The sequence below is a fragment of the Rana temporaria genome, chromosome 1 (assembly GCF_905171775.1).
Source record: "Rana temporaria chromosome 1, aRanTem1.1, whole genome shotgun sequence".
Classification (NCBI taxonomy): domain Eukaryota; kingdom Metazoa; phylum Chordata; class Amphibia; order Anura; family Ranidae; genus Rana; species Rana temporaria.
The window spans coordinates 228,148,225-228,170,478 of NC_053489.1; the positions used below are offsets into that span (position 1 = coordinate 228,148,225).

Consider the following 22,254-nt stretch of genomic DNA (forward strand, 5'->3'; position numbering starts at 1 on the left):
AGCATTCATGGTAGTGTGGATGTGGATTGGAACGGTGGTGGTGATCGTCACATGGACTTTCTGGAAGTTGTGGTGTTGGATAGTTTGAGCCTTTCCATTTACAGTGGATTTTATTTATTTATTTTTCACGTGGACTTTATTGCTCATGGTGGACTCACTTTTCTTTCATGTAGAATGTGGTTATACTGTATATTTTTTATTTGCACTTATGATCTTGTATATTACATTTGCGCAACAGGTATGCTTTATTATTGATTTAACTATGATGACTATCTCATGGTACTGTTGCAGCTTTTAAAGCACTTGGTTGTTTTGGTATATACTCAAAAGCGCGGTATATAGTTCTGTTTTCTAATTTATTTTATTGCAGAAAAAGCATTGCATTGCTCTTCTACAATAAAGAGCCTGCCTGTGGAACAATCACAGTCTATATCACTGCTCGCAAGTGATCTGTATCCTTGGTGCATCACAGGCAAGTCTGCTCACCCTCCACACTGAAAATGTCTGGTTCTAACACCACTAAATCTTAATCCACTTAATCCACACACCAAAACTGTCATCGGATTCCACATCCTAAAACATGTCACCCTTCCCAGGGCTTATGCCGCGTACACACGGTCGTTTTTCATCATGAAAAAAAACGATGTTTTTCTAACTTCATCATAAAAAACAACGTTGCCCACACACCATCGTTTTCTGAAAATGCTCTAGCAAAGCGCGGTTACGTACAACACGTACAACGGCACTCTGTTCCATTCAAGCTCCCGTCTCATAACTTGCTTCTGAGCATGCGCGGGTTTAAAACGTTGTTTAAAACGTCGTTTTAGCCCACACACGATCATTTTTTATGACACAAAAAAAACGACATAAAAAATTGAAGCATGTTCGAATTTTTTTGGGTCGTTTTTTAGAAGACAAAAAACGATGTGCCCACACACGATCATTTTAAATGACGTTTTTAAAAACGTCGTTTTATTTCATCACAAAAAACGACCGTGTGTACGCGGCATCAGTCGTAGGGATAGAGCCTGTCGGATGAGAAGATACTGGTACAATACCGCCATGGTGCTTTTTGGTTATCCATCCCAATGTAACTGTTAAAAACAGTCAGAAATACATTAAAATCAAGTATTTATTTGATATTAAAAAATGTAATAATAAAAACAAAAGCTTGTTTCGCTCTGCCGATAGCTTTCCAAACAACTGTCATTTTATCTAAGTTCTTAAGGATTGTTACAATGCATAATTCTTTACAAATGAAGGCAAATGAAAGAAAGGAACATATAAATTTAAAACTAATGATGTTTTTTTTTTTTATTCTTTATTTTGGACAAGCTGCATACAGATACAAACACAGCCCATATAGAAAATACATTTTACAATCCGAGCAAATAGCCTTAAAAGAGATGCAAAGAGAAGGATGAACAGTATTCCAACTATCAGTTTTTCTAGGCAACATCTTGTAGGCATCTCTAAGAAAACGCAGTAGTACATGACACATCCAGGCAGCTTTTACACTTCTCCATTGCAAAACTGATGTAAAACCGCATATGCAGTTTTGCCACTTTTTTGCTGCGTTTCCAGTTTTGCACCTTTGAGAAAAGGGCATGTGACTCAAAAATGCACCAAAAACTCTACCGTGGGTGTGTTTTTGATGCGTTTTTCATTCATTTCAATGGGGAGGTTCGTTTTTGGTTAATTTTTTTTAACCGCACCAAACACGCACCAAAAATGTTTAAAAACACAACTGACTCGCAACTTACTCGTTTGAAAAGTGAGGCCTCGTACACACTACCGAGGAACTCGATGGGCGAAACACATCGTTTTGCTTGTCGAGTTCCTTGTTAGGCTGTCGAGCAACTCGACGTGCCAATTTTCTCCATTCCCGTCGAGGAAAAACAGAACATGCTCTCTTTTTGGCTCGACAATTTCCTCGACAGTATCCTCGTCTAAAAATGTACACTCGGCAAAAAAAAAAAAAAAAGCAAGTTTCTTGCTGGTTTTTGCCGAGAAACTTGGTCGTGTGTACGAGGCCTGACATACTGGTCATGCATTTTTGGTAAGACAAAAAGAGAAGAAAAACAGAACAGCATGATAGGGCGCTAAAGTGTTCAGGGAATAAAGAAAAGTGAAAAAGCAATAACGTGAAGAGTGTCACCTGCAGAAAGACAAATAGGGCTGTAAATTATGCAGTAAGGAAAAAAATAAAATAAAAAATCTAAGGTAACACCATATCTTGTATTTTTCTTCTGATGTGCATCTTGTGGGTCCACCAGGGAGACCCCTATAAGAAGTAAAAAGGAGAGGAGGACATAGAAAAGGTATAGCGAGTCTTAAGCCTCATACACATGATCGGACTTCCATCAGACTTTTCTGTGGATTTTGGTCCGAAGGGGCGTTGGCCGTGAACTTGGTATGCATACATACGGCAGAATTTTTTCAGCCAACAATCACCAAATCACAAGTTTTTTCAGCTCTTTATCGCCACCCTTTTGGCAGCTTCTGCTATTGTTGTCTAATGTTTAGCATTGGTTCTGAGAATGTGTGTTTGTACTTTGGATTTTAGTCCGATGGATTTGTGTACACACGATCAGATAATCCTCCATTGGGCATTTGCTGCCAGAAGGTTTGAGAGCATGCACAGCGAACATTTGTCCGTTGAAAAACCGGAAACAATTGTCCGATGGTGCATACATGCGGTTGGATTGTCCTAACATACTTTTGCGGGTGGGTTGGCTCACGTTTATGCAGGAACAACAACCCATTCAATTGAAAAAGGCCCTGACCCTTTTTTAAAACATGAAGAAAAAATAATATCATCCTAAAAGGGCCTTAGTCATAATCAGTGATTATGACTAAGGCCCTTAGAGGCTGAAACGCGTCAACTGTTTTTACTTGCGTTTGTTCACTGCAGCTTGTCAATAAAAAAATGTTTTCTTCATTACTCAGCCAGTGACTGTGGATCAAGCACCCGGGAGCTCTGCTATCTATGTGGTGTATGGGTAGTAGCACTGACTTTTCTGTTTATACTTTTTTAAAACATACCTGCATGCATGGAATCATATGGTGCTGCTGTGCACTATGCGGTTTCACGCACCCTCAAAAGTTTTGGGCAGTTTGCCCAGATCAGTTCAACGCGCTGGGTTGGCGTGCGCTGAAAAAAATTGGGGCATACATAATGTACAGAACGGGATTTAACTAAGTAGAAGTTTCTAGAGACCAATAACATGAATATCAAATATCTTGATTTCTGTACAGGCATGGATACTTTGTATCTTATTATTCATAATATAAGTAACAAAAAATAATTGGTAATTTGTATCACAGACCAGAGACTGGAATGAAGAGCTGCAGACAACCAGAGAACTCCCTAGGGAGCTCCCAGCAGACCAGCAGCTGCGACAGAGGGCCAATTTTAAGGTAGTTAAAGCAAGTTTTGACTTTTCACCTATCAACTAAATAAAATGGTAACAAATAACGTGTTCAAAGGGAAATGGTTTATAAACTTTTGGAATAATTATTTTTTAAATTATTAAAATTGTACATTTACACATTCAAAAATCGTTTTACATTATACTTTGGTTATTAGTAATTAACCATTATATTAAAAATAAACATTTTATTTAAAGTTTCTTCTATGTCACTCTGTGACGGATAATCTTATGAGGCAAAGTTGAAGTTTGTGCCATATTCTTTCCAATTTTTAATAATAATTTAATGATGGTCTAGGGCAGGGGTCTCCATACTTTGTAAACAAAGGGCCACCCAATCATCTGTTCCCTGTGAAGGTGGCTGTACCCTGAGGTGAGTTCAGGGCTTTTCCCCCTTCCCTGTGGGGTACCCCCCACAACCAGTCACCCCAGCCCCCTCAGTCTGCGGGTAATCCCTGGACACCAGGTTTATGCCTTGGGCACATGGGGGTAAGAGGCAGAAGCCTCTTAGGCCAGAAGCAATGTGTTACAACAATGCTGCAACACTTTTAAAGAGTTTACCACAGCCATGGCCCAGCATGTGCCACTTTAAATGGTTTGACACAGCCATGAGCATAGCAGGACTTACTTCCATAGTAGGGATATTTTGGTGCAAGTCCCGTGACACATTCAGGCCTTTTCTATGTGCATAGTCCCCTACCTGTAGGAAGTATACAGCCCTCCTTCTGGCTCCATGCACCATCATGAGCACATTGCTCTGCTACAGAAGGCACACTACAGCTCCAACTGGCACACTGCTCAAGTTTATGGGTCAAGTTTCCACATCAGCCTTCACGGAGTTATCCAGCAGCCTAGACCCTCGTGGACATCACTTGAGAGAGATGGGGCTCAGGTAAGTAATTGGGGGGTGCTGGGGAGGCTGCTACACAAAGAAGTTTTTTTTTATCTTCATGCATGGAATGAAGATAAAAAACCTTCTGCCTTTACAACCTCTTTAAGGTTTTGGTGGATGAGGTACACTCCTGGTAAATCTAGAACCATTCCTACCTGCTGAACATAAGGTCACTACTAGTATTGGATCCCTTCACAAAACAAAAAACCTTAAAGGTTCTTTCCAGTTCACCCACTGAGGCCTTGTACACACGATCAGTCCAAATTGATGAAAACGGACTGAAATTCAGTTTCATCAGTCCAAACCGACCGTGTGTATGGCATGCTCAGAATCAAGTCAACGCATGCTTGGAAGCATTGAACTTCGTTTTTTCAGCACGTTTTTGGTTTTTTACGTCACCGCGTTGGACTCGATTGGTTTTTGAACTGATGGTGTGTACGCACATCAGACCATCAGACCATCAGTCCGTTTTCATCAGTTTGGACTGATCGTGTGTACAAGGCCTAATGCCTCTTGCACATTGCTGCCAAAATACTGAGCATTTTTAGGCATACAGGCATTTATTTTTACTGATCTAAATGTATTTTACTCATGTATGTACACACAAAATAAATTCCTGAAATTTGGGCCAGGAATACTGATGTTCAAACATCAGTACCGTGTGCAAGTACCCTAATACAAGTTGTTTTGAGGACTGGCCACAGTTGTATTACTTGAAGATGTTCCATGGTCAAGACTTAAAGGAGCCTGCGTTTTGTACTGTACAATTAAGAAATAAGGAATTTGACTTAGCAAAATCCATTTCTAATTCCGCGTACACACGATCGGTTTGTCTGATGGACCGTTTTCATCAGACTAACCGATCGTGTGTGGGCCCCATCGGTTATTTATCCATCGGTTAAAAATCTAGGAACTTGTTTTATAATTATCTGATGGTTAACTAACCGATAGAAAAAAACGATCGTCTGTGGGCACGTCCATCGGTTAAAAATCAATGCATGCTCAGAATCAAGTCGACGCATGCTCGGAAGCATTGAACTTCATTTTTCTCAGCACGTCGTTGTGTTTTACGTCACCGCGTTCTGAAACGATCGGTTTTTTAACCGATGGTGTGTAGGCAAGACTGATGAAAGTCAGCTTCATCGGATATCTGATGAAAAAATCCATCAGACCGTTTTCATCGGATGAACCGTTCGTGTGTACAGGGCATTAGAGTACAGTACAAGACACATGCCACCCTTCCTTCCAGGCCAGGATGGTCTTTTCCTCTTATTGCTGAAAAAAAGCTCTGAATTGCTTGCTTGAGTGGAAGGTTCTAAATGGGCTGTCCTAACAGCTTGAAGGTGGAAGAATATAACCCATGGTCAAGACGTAAATGGACCTGTGTTCTGTACTGTACCCCAAAAAAAGGATCTTATAGGTGAGTAAAACAATTCTTATTTCTTTTTTAGACACTTTTGAGGGATTTCCTATCACTTGCTGTTTTGGCTATGGGACAGGAAGTGAGGGGAATATCCCAAATGGAACACAGATGGCAAAAAAAGTTAAATAAAATCTGATAAGTTATAATCCTACCTTGCGCTATCCAAAACAGGAGAAAGGTTTTGCCTTTAGTTCTACATTAATGCACCAATTCACTTTCTAATACCAGCTTTTACTGGACCTATTTGATATGGGTACTGTATATGTTTTATGTGCTGGCAGAATTGTGTATTGATTTGGGGAGTCTTTATTGAATGTGAACAAGTGTATAAGGGCTCTATTTTGGGAACTCTGTCCAGATATGGGGGGAATGCAGTCTTAATCCAGCTGCTCTGGAGAATACCCTTTTGTGCTGTACATTCCATACATGTGCAGGGTATTAGGTTTTAAAGTTCAGTCTCTTAAGTACATGGTGGGCATTGTGTAAAGGAGCACTTGTGGCATTCCATTCATATGAAGACATTCTATGGAATGCATCAAACGCTGTCCACACTTCTAATATGAGTAGGATTCCTTTGACTGTTGTAGAGCCCAAACATCAAAAACACAGATGCTTTCAAAAGAAAACATAGATATTACCAGAGCTTTTTTTCTCAGAAAATAGGTGCAGGAATTCAACCATGACCTGTTCAGATTTCACAAACAGTAGAAGGGTCTTAAAGGGGCATTAAATACCAGAATTGCATTACATACAGAGTGCAGAGTTCAGGGGGTTACAAAGCTGTCACTTGTAAACACAGAAACCAGACTTCTGTGTTTACAAGTGATTGTGGTGAGCAGGCACCAAAGGGTCTGAGCCAGAGGTGGTGGAACCGAGTTCCCCTGAAAAAAAGCCCTGGATATTACTGATAAAAAAAGATCTTCTGTAGCTATTATAAAAGATTACTGTCCTAAAGTATATCATTCTAAAGCAATATTATTTATTATTGAATAGAGTAGGGAGTAGTTAGAAGATAGGAAGGCTAAAGCTTTTTTGGTCATACTTCCCTTCTAGGTCACAGGAGTTTATTTACTTGTGCACTCCTGTGACCCAAAATCAGCCAATACGGGCTAGACCTTTACAGAGTCAGATCATCACAGAGCAGCTTCAGGCTTTGGAAGGATCCCAGCCATAATGGCAGGATCCAACCAGATGCCTAATCGGCTACTGTGTCAGCCTCTCATTGCGCCGCTGAGATCCAAAGCCAGCGTCTCTCACCCCCACCCTAGTCTGATGCTCTAGGGAGCTCTGGAGGGGCAGAGTGTGGTGACTGACACCGCTCTCTGATTCAGGAAGACTGAGAACTGAGAGATTAGCGGTCATGTGATCGTTCAATTCTCAGGCTTAGAGCCGGCAGCGGACAGCTGCAGCATGGAGGTGAATACATACAGTTGCCCGGATTCAGATAGGAGATACGACGGCTAATCTCCTGATACGCCGTCGTATCTCTGAGTGTGGGCCGTCGTATCTATGCGCCTGATTCAGAGAATCAGTTACGCATAGATTTCCTTAAGATCCGACCGGCGTAAGTGTCTTACACCGTCGTATCTTAGGCTGCATATTTACGCTGGCCGCTAGGTGGCGCTTCCGTATAGTTACGCGAGGAATATGCTAATTAGGTATTTACACCGATTCAGAAACGTACGTCCTGCCGGCGCATTTTTTTATGTCGTTTACGCTAGGCTTTTTTCGGCATATGAGGCGCAGCTAATGTTAAGTATGGACGTCGTTCCCGCGCCGAGTTTTGAAAATTTAACGTCGTTTGCGTAAGTCGTTCGCGAATAGGGTTGGACGTCATTTACGTTCACGTCAAATCCAATACGTCCTTGCGGTGTACTATGGAGCAATGCACACTGGGATATTTCACGGACGGCGCATGCGCCGTTCAAAAAAAACTTTAAAAACGCAGGGGTCATCTTAAAGTGGAGGTTCACCCAAAAACTCAATTTTTAACATTAGATTGAGGCTCACTTTGGGAAGCAGAATCGGGTGTTTTTTTTTTAATCGAAGCAGTACTTACCGTTTTAGAGATAGATCTTCTCCGCTGCTTCCGGGTATGGTCTGCGGGACTGGGCGTTCCTATTTGATTGACAGGCTTCCGACGGTCGCATACAGCGCGTCACGATTTTCCGAAAGTAGCTGAACATCGGTGCGTTCGGCTTCTTTCGGCTACTCTCTAAAACGGTAAGTACTGCTTCGATTAAAAAAAAAAAAAAAACACCCGATTCTGCTTCACAAAATGAGCCTCAATCTGATGTTAAAAATAGTTTTTCGGGTGAACTCCTGCTTTAAATTTAAATAAAACACACCCACAACATCCCCATTTGAATTAGGCGGGCTTACGCCACCACACATACGTTACGCCGCCGTAACTAAGGGCGCAAGTTCTTTCTGCATACGGAACTTGCGCCCAAAGTTACAGCGGCGTAACGTATCTAAGATACGTTACGCCCGCAGATAGATAGAGCATTTTATCTGAATCCGGGCCAGTATGTTTTTTTTTTTTTTTTTTAACAAGTCCACATTTTTCCTTTAGAGCCATGGCACACCATTGTAATTCCTGCATGTTCCGGTGCAATGTAACCCATTATTTGAATGGGCTGATATTGCATTGGAATATGGAGAAAGTAGTAAACTATTTTTAAATAACACGCTGCACCAAATCAAATGTGATGTCATACGATTTGGTGCCCGCAAATGCACTGTGTTTGCGATTTGCATTTGGGGTACCGTTAACATTATATTGGCAGCAGATCATAAGGCAGTGCATGAAACACACATAGAATGTGCCTTCCCCACACTGTATTCTGGGATGAACCAGCCCTGAAAACCCTAGTCAATATCTCTTCTTTTGCATCGATGCCCCTATTAAAGAGATTTTTCTTCACTTCCTGTCTTGTAGACAAAAAGTAAAGTGAGATAAATCTCATAAATGTCCTTGGAACAAGTGCTCTCTCATCAGAACACTTCCCCTGTATTCCTGTTTTGATGACCACTCAAAATTTTCTAATGTCCTATCACTTTCTTTCCTGCTAACAGTGCTCAATATAACAAATAGAGAGGGTGAATTTTCCCAGCAGGGACATCTAATAGGAGTTTCAGCCCCTCACCACCTTTACATTTTCAGCCAGCATGTGGTGCTTTGAGCCCCTTTTCACATGCTATACAAAACGAATAGAAAAGTTTTGGCTTGCATACTCATATTTTTCATTACACAATTCTTATGCCCCGTACACACGGTCGCTTTATGTGATGATAAAAAAACAACGTTTTTAAAAACGTCATTTTAAATGACCGTGTGTGGGGAAAACGTTGTTTTATGTTTTCTGAAAAACGACAAAAAAAATTGAAGCATGCTTCAATTTTTTGTGTCGTTTTTCCCAAACGTCGTTTTTTGTGTCATAAAAAATGACCGTGTGTAGGCTAAAATGACGTTTGAGACGGCGTATACACGGTCGAACATGTCCGCTGAAACTGGTCCGCGGACCAGTTTCCGCGGACATGTCCGACCGTGTGTACAGCCTAGCGGACAGGTTTCCAGCGGACAAAAGTTTCTTAGCAAGCTAAGAAACTTGTCTGCTGGAAACATGTCCGTCGGACATGTCCGATGGTTAGTACACCTAATCCCACATGTCCGCTGGTTATGACGTGTAACCAGCGTCCCGAAATCCCGCGCATGCGTCGAATTGATTCGACGCATGCGTGGAAGCATTGCACTTCCGTGTTTGAGAACATCGGTGTCGTCTACGTCACCGCGTTCTCTGTCCGCGGGGATTTTGGTCTGATGGTGTGTACACACATCAGACCAAAAGCTCCCAGGAGACATGTCCGATGAAAATGGTCCGCGGACCGTTTTCATCGGACATGTCTCCTCGTGTGTACGGGGCCTCAAACGACGTTTTTAAACCCGCGCATGCTCAGAAGCAAGTTTGGACGCGAGTCGTCGTACGTGCTGAACGTAACAGTACTTTGCTAGAGCTTTTGGAAAAAACGATGGTGTGTATGCTCCATCGTTTTTGAAAATGAAGTTTGAAAAACGTAGTTTTTTTTTCATCACATAAAACGTCGTTTTTTTCTATCACAAAAAACGACTGTCTGTACGCGGCATTACATGCTGTTACCAGGATGTATATTTCTGCACAATAAAACAGTCGCAGGCCTTCGCACCAGAGTGGGTACAAGTGTGGACATGGATTATTATAAAAACACTTTCAGACTAGATTGATTGGTTGTGATTTTGACTTAGAAAGTAAAATATAAAAATATTTTGAACTCTCGGAATTTTAAGACTTGCATCATCTGAAAAAGCACACCTACTATTGCCATAAAACACAGACAACAGTAATAACTATTTCTGCCAGTGGAGTGGCGAAGAGTTAGAACCTGGTAGACTTACTTCCCCATAGTTCCTGTGCGGGGAACGAAGGTGAGACAGAACAGGAAAGGAGGTTAAAGTCCCAATCAACATGCTAAGGAAATTTGTACAATGAGATGCTTCATTGGTGGGTTTGACACTTTGTGTACTGCATTGAACATTATAAGAGCCATTCTTTTTGATTATATTACAGATCAACTCTGATTTTGTTGGAGCCTCCACTCGAGGAGCAATGGCAGTCATTGATGGAAATGTAATGGCCATTAACCCTGGGGAGGAGACAAAAATGCAGATGTTTATTTGGAACAACATCTTCTTTAGCTTTGGGTTTGATGTAAGGGATCACTATAAGGATCTGGGTGGAGATCATGCAGCCCATGTTGCTGCCAGCTATGACTTGAAAGGTGTACAGGCCTACAGTGACCTGGACATTGAAGAACTTTATGCCTTGGGTACTGTGGTTCTTGATTACCGAGGATACCGAGTAACCGCTCAGTCAATCATACCTGGAATTTTAGACCGTAAAGAAGACCAAGGTGTCCTTTATGGATCCATTGACTTTGGTAAAACTGTGTCGACAAGTTCAAAATATCTGTCCTTGCTCCATAAGGCCTGCAAACCACTGAGGATATTGAGGCATGCTGTTCTGAACGAGAAGAATGAAGAATTGCTTCTGTGTTCCTCTGTTGAATGCAAAGGGATCGTGGGTAATGATGGCCGTCACTACATTTTGGACCTCCTCCGAACATTCCCGCCAGACGTAAACTTCCTTCCACTGCAGGAAGAATATATATTAGAAGAATGTCGTAACTTTGGATTTCCAAAACTTTATCGGCACCGTCTCTGTAGTCTGCGCCAAGAACTTTTGGAAGTCTTTGTACAACACAAGTAAGTCATGCAGCCAGTGTAGATTCCTAAAAAAAAAAATATTTAACGTAGTAATGGAAATACCCATTTTGAAGCTGATTGGCATATTAGTGCTGTGGTGTTAAAGCTGATCTCTAGGACCGCCCACATTTAAAGTGGGTTAAAAAAAACTGTCTTAAAGTGGAGGTTCACCCAAAAAATAAATTTTTAACATTACATTCAGCAGAGTTGTCCTAATGACAATCGGCTGTTTTTTTGTTTTTGTTTTTCCCGTACATACCGCATTTTCACCGCTGCTTCCGGGTACGTTGGTGCGGCTCTATACGGCGTCTGCACACCGGCGTTCGGCTTCTTTCGGCAACTCGTGACGCGCAGTATGCGACGGTCGGAAGACCTGTCAATCAATTAGGAACGCCCGGTCCCGCAGAAGACAAACTCGGAAGCGGCGGTAAAAATACGGTATGTACAGGGGGGGAAAAAAAAGCAGCCGATTGTCATTAGGACAACTCGGCTGAATGTAATGTTAAAAATTTATTTTTGGGTGAACCCCCGCTTTAAGTGCCAGTTCACACCAAACGCAGTTCCGTTCAGGTCTGTGTGCTTTTTTTCTGCACAAAATGCATGCACAGTGTTTTCCATGCATTCCAATGGCTCTAGTTCACACCATGTAGTCAGTTTCTGGTCAGTTTCTGCAACGGAAACAGACTGCATGGTGTGAACTGGAGCCATTGGAATGCATGGAAAACACTGTGCATGTATTTACAGAGTGGTACTGTGGATACTACATAAGGTAAAAGGAGCCACGTCCCATTTAGATTGAGGAAAAAATTGTATATAAAGAGCTTGAACGTTTCAGGCATGACAAAGCATAATATACAAAAATAATTTTATTGTAGAAAAACAGAGAAAACTTGATGTGGATGGAGGAGTTCTCCCACTGAGCCTTTGTATTCTGATAGAATACACTAATCAGCGCTGCTGGCTATAAACTGTTGTACAGAAAGCCAGACTTCTGTACAAAGTGCCCATAAATGGATAGACATTTGAGCCCTGTACACACGATCGGTTTGTCCGATGAAAACAGACCGATGGACTGTTTTAATTGGACAAACCGATCGTGTGTGGGCCCCAGGGCTTTTTTTCTCAGACAAAAGGTGCAGGAACTCCCCCTTTCCGTGCCACCCCCTACCCACCTCCTACACTATTCTGTGGTTCCACCCCCTACCCAACACCCAGTGCTGCCCCTTTTAGAGAATACAGAACCAAGTAATAATTGTGGTACTAAGTAATTTGTATGGAATTAGTTAATGATAACAAGAAAAGCAGTAAAATAGATCCCATGCAGCCAGCAACAATAGATCCCTCCAGCAACAATGGACCACTAGCAACAAAATACCCATCCCCCAGCAAAAAAAGATCCCCAGCAGCAAAAACAGATCTCCCTGCAGCCTGCACCAGTAGACCCCCCCAGCAACAATGGATCACCCGCAACAAAATACCCCCTCCCGATAGATCCCTCACAGCAACAACTGACCACCATAGATCCCTTCCAGCAACAACTGACCCCTCAGCAACATAAGCTCCACCCCTAGCACAGTAGATTACTCACCAGCAACAATAGACCTTAGCAATAATAGATACCCCCCGACCCGCAAAAATAGATCCCATCCAGTGCCAATAAATCCCCCCAGCAGCTAGCATCAATAGACCCTGAACCCCTTGCCATTACATACATTCAGTGCTAGAGGTGCCGGAACTGCGTTCCCCTGCGTTCCTGCTGAAAAAAAAGCCCTGGTGGGCCCCATCGGTTTGTTTTCCATCGGTAAAAAAAAAATAGAACATGTTTTACATTTTTCCTATGGATAAAAAAACAATAGAAAAAAACGATCGTCTGTGTGGAAGTCCATGTGTCAAAAATCCACGCATGCTCAGAATCAAGTCGACGCATGCTCGGAAGCATTGAACTTAATTTTTCTCAGCACGTCGTAGTGTTTTACGTCACCGCGTTTTGGCACGGTCAGATTTTTGACTGATGGTGTGTAGGCAAAACTTATGAAAGTCAGCTTCATCGAATATCCATCGGATTAAATTCCATCAGATATCCAATTGTGTGTACGAGGCTTTAGCCAGTCCCTGCTGAACCGGACAAATTTCGATCCATTTATGGGTGGCTTTTGACAGCTCTCAGTCCCCACTAATGATCGGGAGCTGGTAGGACCAGCTCTCGATCATGTGACCACTGTGACAGCCAGTCACAGTGGTCACACAATTGCTGATCCTTCATACTCCCTTGGGGCAAACAGACCTTATTAAAAGGATGCTGGGCTGGGCTGGGCTGGACAGGAAGATGATAAACAGTCATAATGAATCAGGTGCATAAGCTACTGTATTTCCCTGAAAATAAGACCTAGTGTTATTTTCCAGGAGGGCTGCAATATAAGCCCTACCCCGAATATAAGCCCTAGTTTAAAATGCTTGTAAAGTCCTATAATCCTCTCTATTACAGTAGTATATAATGTACAATGTGTGTGTTTCTGTAATATAATTGCGGGGAGGAGAGCTCCGGCGGGTCACAGAAGCGCAGAGCGGTATTTGGCACAATTAGATTACAGAAACACACACATTGTACATTATATACTACTGTAATTGAGTAGATTAGATGATTTTACAAGGATTTTACCTCAGTTCACACTGTGGATTCCTGACGGGCAGGGAGAGAGAGGGGGAGAGAAGACAGCACATTACATGGTAAGACCTACTCCGAAAATAAGCCCTACTGTGTCTTTTGTTTCCAAAATGAATATAAGACCCTGGCTTATTTTCAGTGAAACACGGTATGTACTGTATGCATTATATTATTGTCAAATGTTATACTATGACTTGTAAGTCGCTGAAGGTGTCACTGGGATCACTTTGGAACAAACGAGTGACAGAAGAGTTTTAAACTACTGTTTGAAACCTGCACCAGACATTGGGAGGCATCACTGTCTTGTACAGGCGCCACTTCTGTATCTCTCTGCACTGCTTTTCTCTCTCATTTACTGCTTACAGGTATGCACAGTTTATGAAGATTGTAATGGAGCTGTCACAAAAAGGGGAATTACTTCAGCTTGATATGGATGAAAATGGATCACCAAAAGGTAATTCACTCATAATTTAAAATCTGACAAGTCATAAGTCATTCTAGTCATCCTGTTTGCGTGCAGTGATTGCTATAACAAGATAAAAGACATACACATGCATCTTAGGAAATGTGTCATCAGGTTTACTAAACCAGTCATATTCAGCTAAGATAAATACGCTCTCCATACCCTATATGACCGAAAGTTTGTGGACACATGACCAGAGGCACAACTATGAATCCTGGGGCCCCATAGCATGCTTTTGATGGGGCCCCTGGCTAGTTGTTCCTGTAGCAGCTGACAGTTTCAGCTGAAAACATACCCAGATCAAGGACTGGCAGCAGGAGAGCTTTTCAGTATAGTTAGAACACTACTAGGGAGCAGTGCTTTGTATAAACGTCAGGCCTCGTACATACCATCGGACATGTCCGCTCGGAGATTTCGGTCTTATGGCTGTACACACCATCAAACCGAAATCCCCGCGAACAGACAGCGCGGTGACGTGGCGGTGACGTTGACGCTGCCACGTCACCAAACCAGGAAGTAAAATACTTCGACGCATGCGTCGAATCCATCCAGCAGGAGATATCTGTCCACTGGTTAGGTGTACTAACCAGCAGACATGTCCGCCGGACAGCTTTCCAGCAGACATGTTTCTTCGCATGCTAAGAAACATTTGTCCGCTGGAAATCTGTCCGCTAGCCTGTACACACGATCGGATCTGTCCGCTGACACTGGTCCGCGGACCAGTTTCAGCGGACATGTCCGGTCGTGTGTACGAGGCCTTAGAGTTTTAGTCATGATAATAGTAATGATATTTTATAAAAAAATCTTAATGTTCTTTCACACAATTGCTCCATAACCCCAATACACATGTATTTTGTTTTTTGCAGAATTACACATCTCAGCCATCCTTTAAGATTTTAGATGAAGGGAAACTCAGGGATTTGTGACTGTATTTGGCATACAGGGTTAAAGGATAACTTCACGTTTTAGGAAAAAATAATAAATGAACATCTTTTTAATGTTAAAAATAATGTTAATTTATTACTTTTTGTTGCAGGAGCCTGGAAAGCATTGCACCAACGATTAGCAGATCACTGATGCCATGCAGATCCCCTGCACACTCTGGGCCGGGTTCAGATACGAGATACGACGGCGTATCTCCAGATACACCATCGTATCTCTGAGTTGCGGGGTCGTATCTATGCGATTCATAGAATCAGTTACGCATAGATTTCCCTAAGATCCGACCGGCGTAAGTGTCTTACACCGTCGTATCTTAGGCTGCATATTTACGCCGGCCACTAGGTGGCGCTTCCGTATAGTTACGCGAGGAATATGCTAATTAGGTATTTACGCCGATTCAGAAACGTACGTCCGGCCGGCGCATTTTTTAACGTCGTTTACGTTAGGCTTTTTCCGGCGTAAAGTTACCCCTGCTATATGAGGCGTAGCTAATGTTAAGTATGGATGTCGTTCCCGCGCCGAGTTTTGAAACTTTTACGTAGTTTGCATAAGTCGTTCGCGAATAGGGCTTTGCGTAAGTTACGTTACGTCGAAACCAATGAGGCTTTGCGGCGTAATTTCGAGCATGCGCACTGGGATTCTTTCACGAACGGCGCAAAAAACGGAAAATACGCGGGGTCATCTTAAATTTTAATAAAACACGGCCACAACATCCCCATTTGAATTAGGCGGGCTTACGCCGCCACACATACGTTACGCCGCCGTAACTAAGGGCTCAAGTTCTTTCTGCATACGGAACTTGCGCCCAAAGTTACGGCGGCGTAACTTAACTGAGATACGTTACGCCCGCAGATAGATAGACGAATCTATCTGAATCCGGGCCTGTCAGTGTATCTGTGAACCCATAGACCCCGTATGGGAAAGTTGATAACTCCCTGACAGGAGGACTCAATAAACGACCACGGCGCTCCACAGATCCATGGTAGTTAGTTGAGAACTACAAGCCGAAAGCCGCTAAGGATAGTGGGGCTTGTAGTTCATTTATACACAGGAATTTGTGTCTGAATGACGCAACCAAGTGGGCAGAGCCCTGTACGGCCACGCTGTTTTCAAATAGTGACCGCTAGTACAGGGAACTTCTCCCCATACTGCTGCCACAGGGAGGGGGGGCACAGGGCGGCGGCTGCAGCACTGGGAACATGTTACATGTTCTACCCTAAAATCGAGTGGAACATGTAACATGTTTTCAAAGATGAACTTATCCTTTCATTTCAGTCTGTAGAAGACGTTCAGAGGGCAATAAATCTACACTACTAAGATAAGTAAATGCTTCTTACTGCCCAGAGGAGGATTGCTGACAAGGATCCGTCGGCCTTCTATACAGGAAACTTCACAAGTCCAGTAACAACCTCCCTAATAGGCCAAAAGTATGTGAAGAATCCCCAAAATTGTGTTTAGGAGCTTCCAGTAAAGGGCACTGCTAATGCTGCAGCATACAGTACAAATACATTTCAGACAATTGTGCTTTTATTCCCGTATCAATTTGGAGAAGGCTCTTTTCAGTTCCAGTATAACTGTACGCCATGCATAAAGCCAGCTCCACAGATACATAGTTTGATGGGTTTAGTGTGGAGGAACTTTTAAGTGGCCTGCACAGAGTCAAGGCCTTAACCTTATTAAATATCTTTATGGTGAACTGAAATGCTACTTAATGAAAATTGTAATGTAACCAGTAACACGGTTTCACTTTTTGGAAGGGACCCATTTAGTTATAGCTCTGTGCTGGTATGTTTGTTGCATACAAAACTGGGCTTACTAAAAAAGGTGAATTAACTCCCTACACCTTCCCCACCTCCTGGTTGTCGCTGCACTTACCTTTGTGGGTGATTAGCTGTCACTGCCCACACAGCCAGTGTATCAGTTTAAGGATTTTAAATTTCATCAGGTGTTCCCATCATAGTGCCCCCTTACATCAGGTGTCCCCATCAGAGTGCCCCTTAAAATATTATGTGCCCATCAGCATGCCCCCACTAACATATGTGCCCATCAGTGTGCCCCCCTAACATAAAATGTGGCCATTAGCATGCCCCTATTTTATATTAAGGGGCACTCTGCTGGCCGTATTTTGTTATGGTGCACTCTGATGGGTAAATTTATGTTAAGGGGCATGCTGATGGGCACATTTAACATAAAATGTGCCCATCAGAGTACTCCTTAACAAAATTTGACCATCAATGTGCCCCACCCTGAACATGAAATGTGCCCAACAGAGTGTCCCTTAACATAAAATAGGAGGCACTCTGATGGGCACATTTTATGTTAAGGGACACTTTAATGTCCCTTGACATTTGATGTTAAGGGGAACTTGATGTTAAGGGGAACTCTGATGGGCAGAACAAAATGTTCTCATCAACCTGCCCCCTTAACAAAATATGGCCATCAGTGTGCCCCTTAACAAAATATGGCCATCGGCGATCCTCTTGACAAAAAATGTGCCCCACATACCTTTAGGGCAGGAGTCTGCACATGTGGCAAGCTGCAGGGTGCGGAAGCTGCAAATTATCATACCTTGCAAGAGGTGAGAGACGATTTGGGAGTCGGGAGTAGGAGAGGGACGAGGTGCGCACATGACATCACACCCCAACTCACGGCCGGGAGTAAGAGCCGGGAGCAAGAGCCACGGTTAGAGACGGGGCACACACGCAATGGCGTTCCAGCAACCATGGATGGGGCGCACGCACACGCGACGTCACTGTATCAGTTAATGACTGCCGAAATGCGGCAACACACTGGCAACCTGGCGGTCCAAACAGGAGCATCGCTTGGTCTGTGTTTGGACCGTCATTGAAAAGGTGAATCTATATTTTAAGTATTGAGTAAAGTGGGGAGATTATGGAGCCTTTTGTAACACTTTTGTGGATCCCACCAAAGAGCAAACAACAATATAAAACTGAGTTAAAAAAATTTCATATCTTTTACTAAAAGAGGCCTTTCAATGCCCCCGTTAGAGAAATTACTCCTCACCTCCTGTTCCATTGATGATGGTGCCTGGGACAGGATCTGAACAGAAAACTCCCCAATTGGCGAATAACAGTAACAACTTAATTGAGGCTCTGACCTTTCCACCCTCTATCCATAGCCAAACAGAAAGTTTGGCTGGCGGCTCACTTAGCTATGGTGTATTCTCAGATTAACATATATCTGTTTTATTTTCTGACAAGCTAAGGTTTAAATTTGCGCTAAAATGTTATTTAAATTGTTTCTTCCCTTTAGATGAACTCAAGGGAGCAGACATTGTAAGGGAAGCATGTCGCCAGATTGGCTCTGTGTCCGAGTATATTTTTGATATACAGTTTAATCCAGATGTGTACTCACCAGGTAAGTATTTATGGCAGTGTAAACTTTTGACTTGTAATCAATCATGTAATAATATCTAAAACAGTTACAAGAAACATGTATAGATAATAGTGAATAGCCAATGCAGACAGTAGACTTTTAGTAAAATAACACCTTTTCCTTTTGCTTAGTGGTTCGGTTCCCAGAGTCTCAAAACAAGGCCATCCAAATACAAAAGCGATTGCTGAGTGAAATTGCGGCTTTTCTCCTGACTGTACAAATTCCCAACTTTGTAAGTGTTCTAATGATTTCTGATTTGCATATGTACTTTTCTGTAAGCATTTGTATGGAAAGAATGTGTAAGTAATGGGGCAGCCATGCATCCAGCATTTAAATTAAATACTTAGGGTCAGATTCACATACATTTGCCGTGTAACGTAACCCGTTTACGTTACACCGCCGCAAATTTCCAGTTTTAGTGCCCGATCCACAAAGCACTTACCTGGAAACTTGCGGCGGTGTATCGTAAATACGTCCGGCGCAAGGCGGGCCAATTCAAATTGGCATGTGCCATTTAAATTAGGTGCGCTCCCGCACCGGACCTACTGCGCATGCTCCGTTTCGCAATTCCCGTCGTGCTTTGCGCGCAGTGACGTCATTTTTTCATACGGCGACGCGCGTATCGTAATTCCGTATTCCCGGACAGCTTATGCAGACGACGTTCATTTTTAAATTTCGACGCGGGAACGACGGCCATACTTTATACAGCAATACGATTGCTGTGTAAAGTAAAGGCACCCAAAACGACGACTAACTTTGCGACGGGAAACTAGACTAGCGGCGACGTAGCGAACGCGAAAATCCATCGTGGTTCGCCGTAACTCCTAATTTGCATACCCGACGCTGGTTTACGACGCGAACTCCCCCCAGCGGCGGCCGCGGTACTGCATCCTAAGATCCGACAGTGTAAAACAATTACACCTGTCGGATCTTATGGATATATATGCTTAACTGATTCTATGAATCAGTCGCATAGATAGAAACAGAGATACGACGGCGTATCAGGAGATACGCCGTCGTATCTCTTTTGTGAATCTGGCCCTTAGTGCCATTTACATATACAATACAGTATCCCAGAAAAGTGAGTACACCCTTCACATTCTTGTAAATATTTTATTATATCTTTTCATGTGACAACACTGAAGAAATTACACTTTGCTACAATATAAAGTAATGCATGTACAGCTTGTATAACAATGTAAATATGCTGTCCCCTCAAAATAACTCAACACACAGCCATTAATGTCTAAACCGCTGGAAACAAAAGTGAGCACACCCCTAAGTGAAAATGTGCAAATTGGGCCTAAAGTGTCAATATTTTTTGTGGCCATCATTATTTTCCAGCACTGTCTTAACCCTCTTGGGCATGGAGTTCACCAGAGCTTCACAGGTTGTCACTGGGGTCCTCTTCCACTCCTCCATGACGACAGCACAGAGCTGGTGGATGTTAGAGACCTTGTGCTCCTCCACCTTCCGTTTGAGGATGCCCCACAGATGCTCAATAGGGTTTAGGTTTGGAGACATGTGTTATAATATAAGGTACAGCGCTGAGAAAATTTGATAACACCAAAAAATCCAATGAAGGGTTAAGGAAAAATAACATGCATGAATCAAGAGTTCATATGTGAATAACAAAACTCAAGAAAAAAACATGTGTGAAATTACAATAAAGTGAATATAAAGTATTATAAACATAGGTGAATTCATCAATCCAATATAGTATAGTGAATGAGTCCCATAAATCACAGAGAAATGTGTATAAATCCAGAAACGTCTTTCTTTGAATAAACGAGGCTATATGGAAAAACAAGAAAGCACACTTCCTTCCACCAAGGAGAACACCCAAGTGCTGATGATGCAGTCTCCTTACCATCAGGTGTGACCACAATCACGGCGGTCAATATAGGCCCAGGGTATTTAAAGTCTCCCTACAGACTCATAACTGAAGCTGGTTGTATGCAGTAGATCAAGCACTCAATGGTATAAAAAAGTTGCTAGATATGCGCGGTATATATAATACAGGTGTGGTATCTCTCGGTGTCTCCTCCTGGGCTCCTCCGCTAAGCTAGTCTGCCGTTTTGGCTGGATCTCCGTATGGAGTAGCGTGATGTTGTCGGGAACGCAGGCCACATCCTACGCGTTTCATCACTAGCAGACGTCGTCTGGGATTTGGAGACATGCTTGTTTATGAGTGACTAAGGCCTTATAGGCTGAAACGCGTCAACCTTTCCTATTTGCGTTTGTCTACTGTCGATTGTCAATAAATACGTCAATTGTTTAAGAGCAAGGACCGGAGTGCAGATCATCTTTTCCTCATTATTCTACTCAGCCAGCGACTGTGGATCGAGCACCCGGGAGCTCTGCTTTCCATGTGATGTTTGGGTAGTAGCACTGACTTTTTTGTTTATATTTTGGAGACATGCTTGGCCAGTCCATCATTTTTACCCTCAGCTTCTTTAGCAAGGCAGTGGTCATCTTGGAGGTGTGTTTTCGGTTGTTATCATGTTGGAATACTGCCCTGTGGCACAGTCTCTGAAGGGAGGGGATCGTGCTCTTCTTCAGTATGTCACAGTACATGTTGGCATTCATGGTTCCCTCAATAAACTGTAGCTCCCCAGTACCAGCAGCACTCATGCAGCCCCAGACCATGACACTGCCACCACCATGCTTGACTGTAGGCAAGACTCACTTGTCTTTGTACTCCTCACCTGGTTGCCGCCACACACGCTTGACACCATCTGAACCAAATAAGTTGATCTTGGTCTCATCAGACCACAGGACATGGTTCCAGTAACCCATGTCCTTAGTCTGCTTGTCTTCAGCAAACTGCGGGCTTTCTTGTGCATCATCTTTAGAAGAGGCTTCTTTCTGGGATGACCAATGTGATGCAGTGTGCGTCGTATGGTCTGAGCACAGACAGGCTGACCCCCCACCCCTTCAACCTCTTCAGCAATGCTGGCGGAACTCATACATTTATTTCCCAAAGACAACCTCTGGATATGACGCTGAGCACTCAACTTCTTCGGTCAACCATGGCAAGGCCTGTTCTGAGTGGAACCTGTCCTGTTAAGCCGCTGTATGGTCTTGGCCACTATGCTGCAGCTCAATTTCAGGGTCTTGGCAATCTTCTTATAGCCTAGGCCATCTTTATTTAGAGCAACAATTCTTTTTTTCAGATCCTCAGAGTTCTTTGCCATGAGGTGCCATGTTGAACTTCCAAGCTAATTGGGCCCAATTTGGACCTTTTTACTTAGGGGTGTACACACTTTTGTTGCCAGCAGTTTAGACATGGTCGTGTGTTGAGTTATTTTAAGAGGACAGCAAATGTACACTGTTATACAAGCTCTACACTCACTACTTTACATTGTAGCAAAGTGTAATTTATTCAGTGTTGTCACATGAAAAGATGTAATAAAATATATACAAAAATGTGAGGGGTGTACTAACTATTGTGAGATACTGTATGTGTGCACGTTGCTTGAAGCATCATTCAGGTAGATTCAAAGAGCAATTGCGTCTGCGTAACCATAGTTACGCAGCGCAATTGCTTACCTGCGCCGGCGTTACGAATGCTCCTGATTCAGGAACCTCGTTACGCCGACTGCAGCCTAAGAAATGACTGGCATAAGGCTCCTTATGCCGTCATATCTTAGGCTGCATTCTTCCGCAGGCCGCTAGGTGGCGTTCCCGTTGTGGTCAGCGTATAGTATGCAAATTGCATACTAACGCCGATTCACAAC

The 22,254-nt window shown here is 42.9% G+C and overlaps 1 protein-coding gene across 1 annotated transcript in view; it reads left to right on the forward strand.

Moving 5' to 3' along the window:
* Positions 1-22,254, forward strand: part of LOC120937729 (clustered mitochondria protein homolog) — a 109,701-nt gene that overhangs the window by 38,755 nt on the left and 48,692 nt on the right. The window contains exons 9-13 of the mRNA XM_040351178.1: positions 3,328-3,420; positions 10,354-11,048; positions 14,079-14,167; positions 18,392-18,496; positions 18,646-18,746. Coding sequence (XP_040207112.1) covers positions 3,328-3,420; positions 10,354-11,048; positions 14,079-14,167; positions 18,392-18,496; positions 18,646-18,746 — 1,083 coding nt within the window. The remainder of the gene's footprint in view (positions 1-3,327; positions 3,421-10,353; positions 11,049-14,078; positions 14,168-18,391; positions 18,497-18,645; positions 18,747-22,254) is intronic.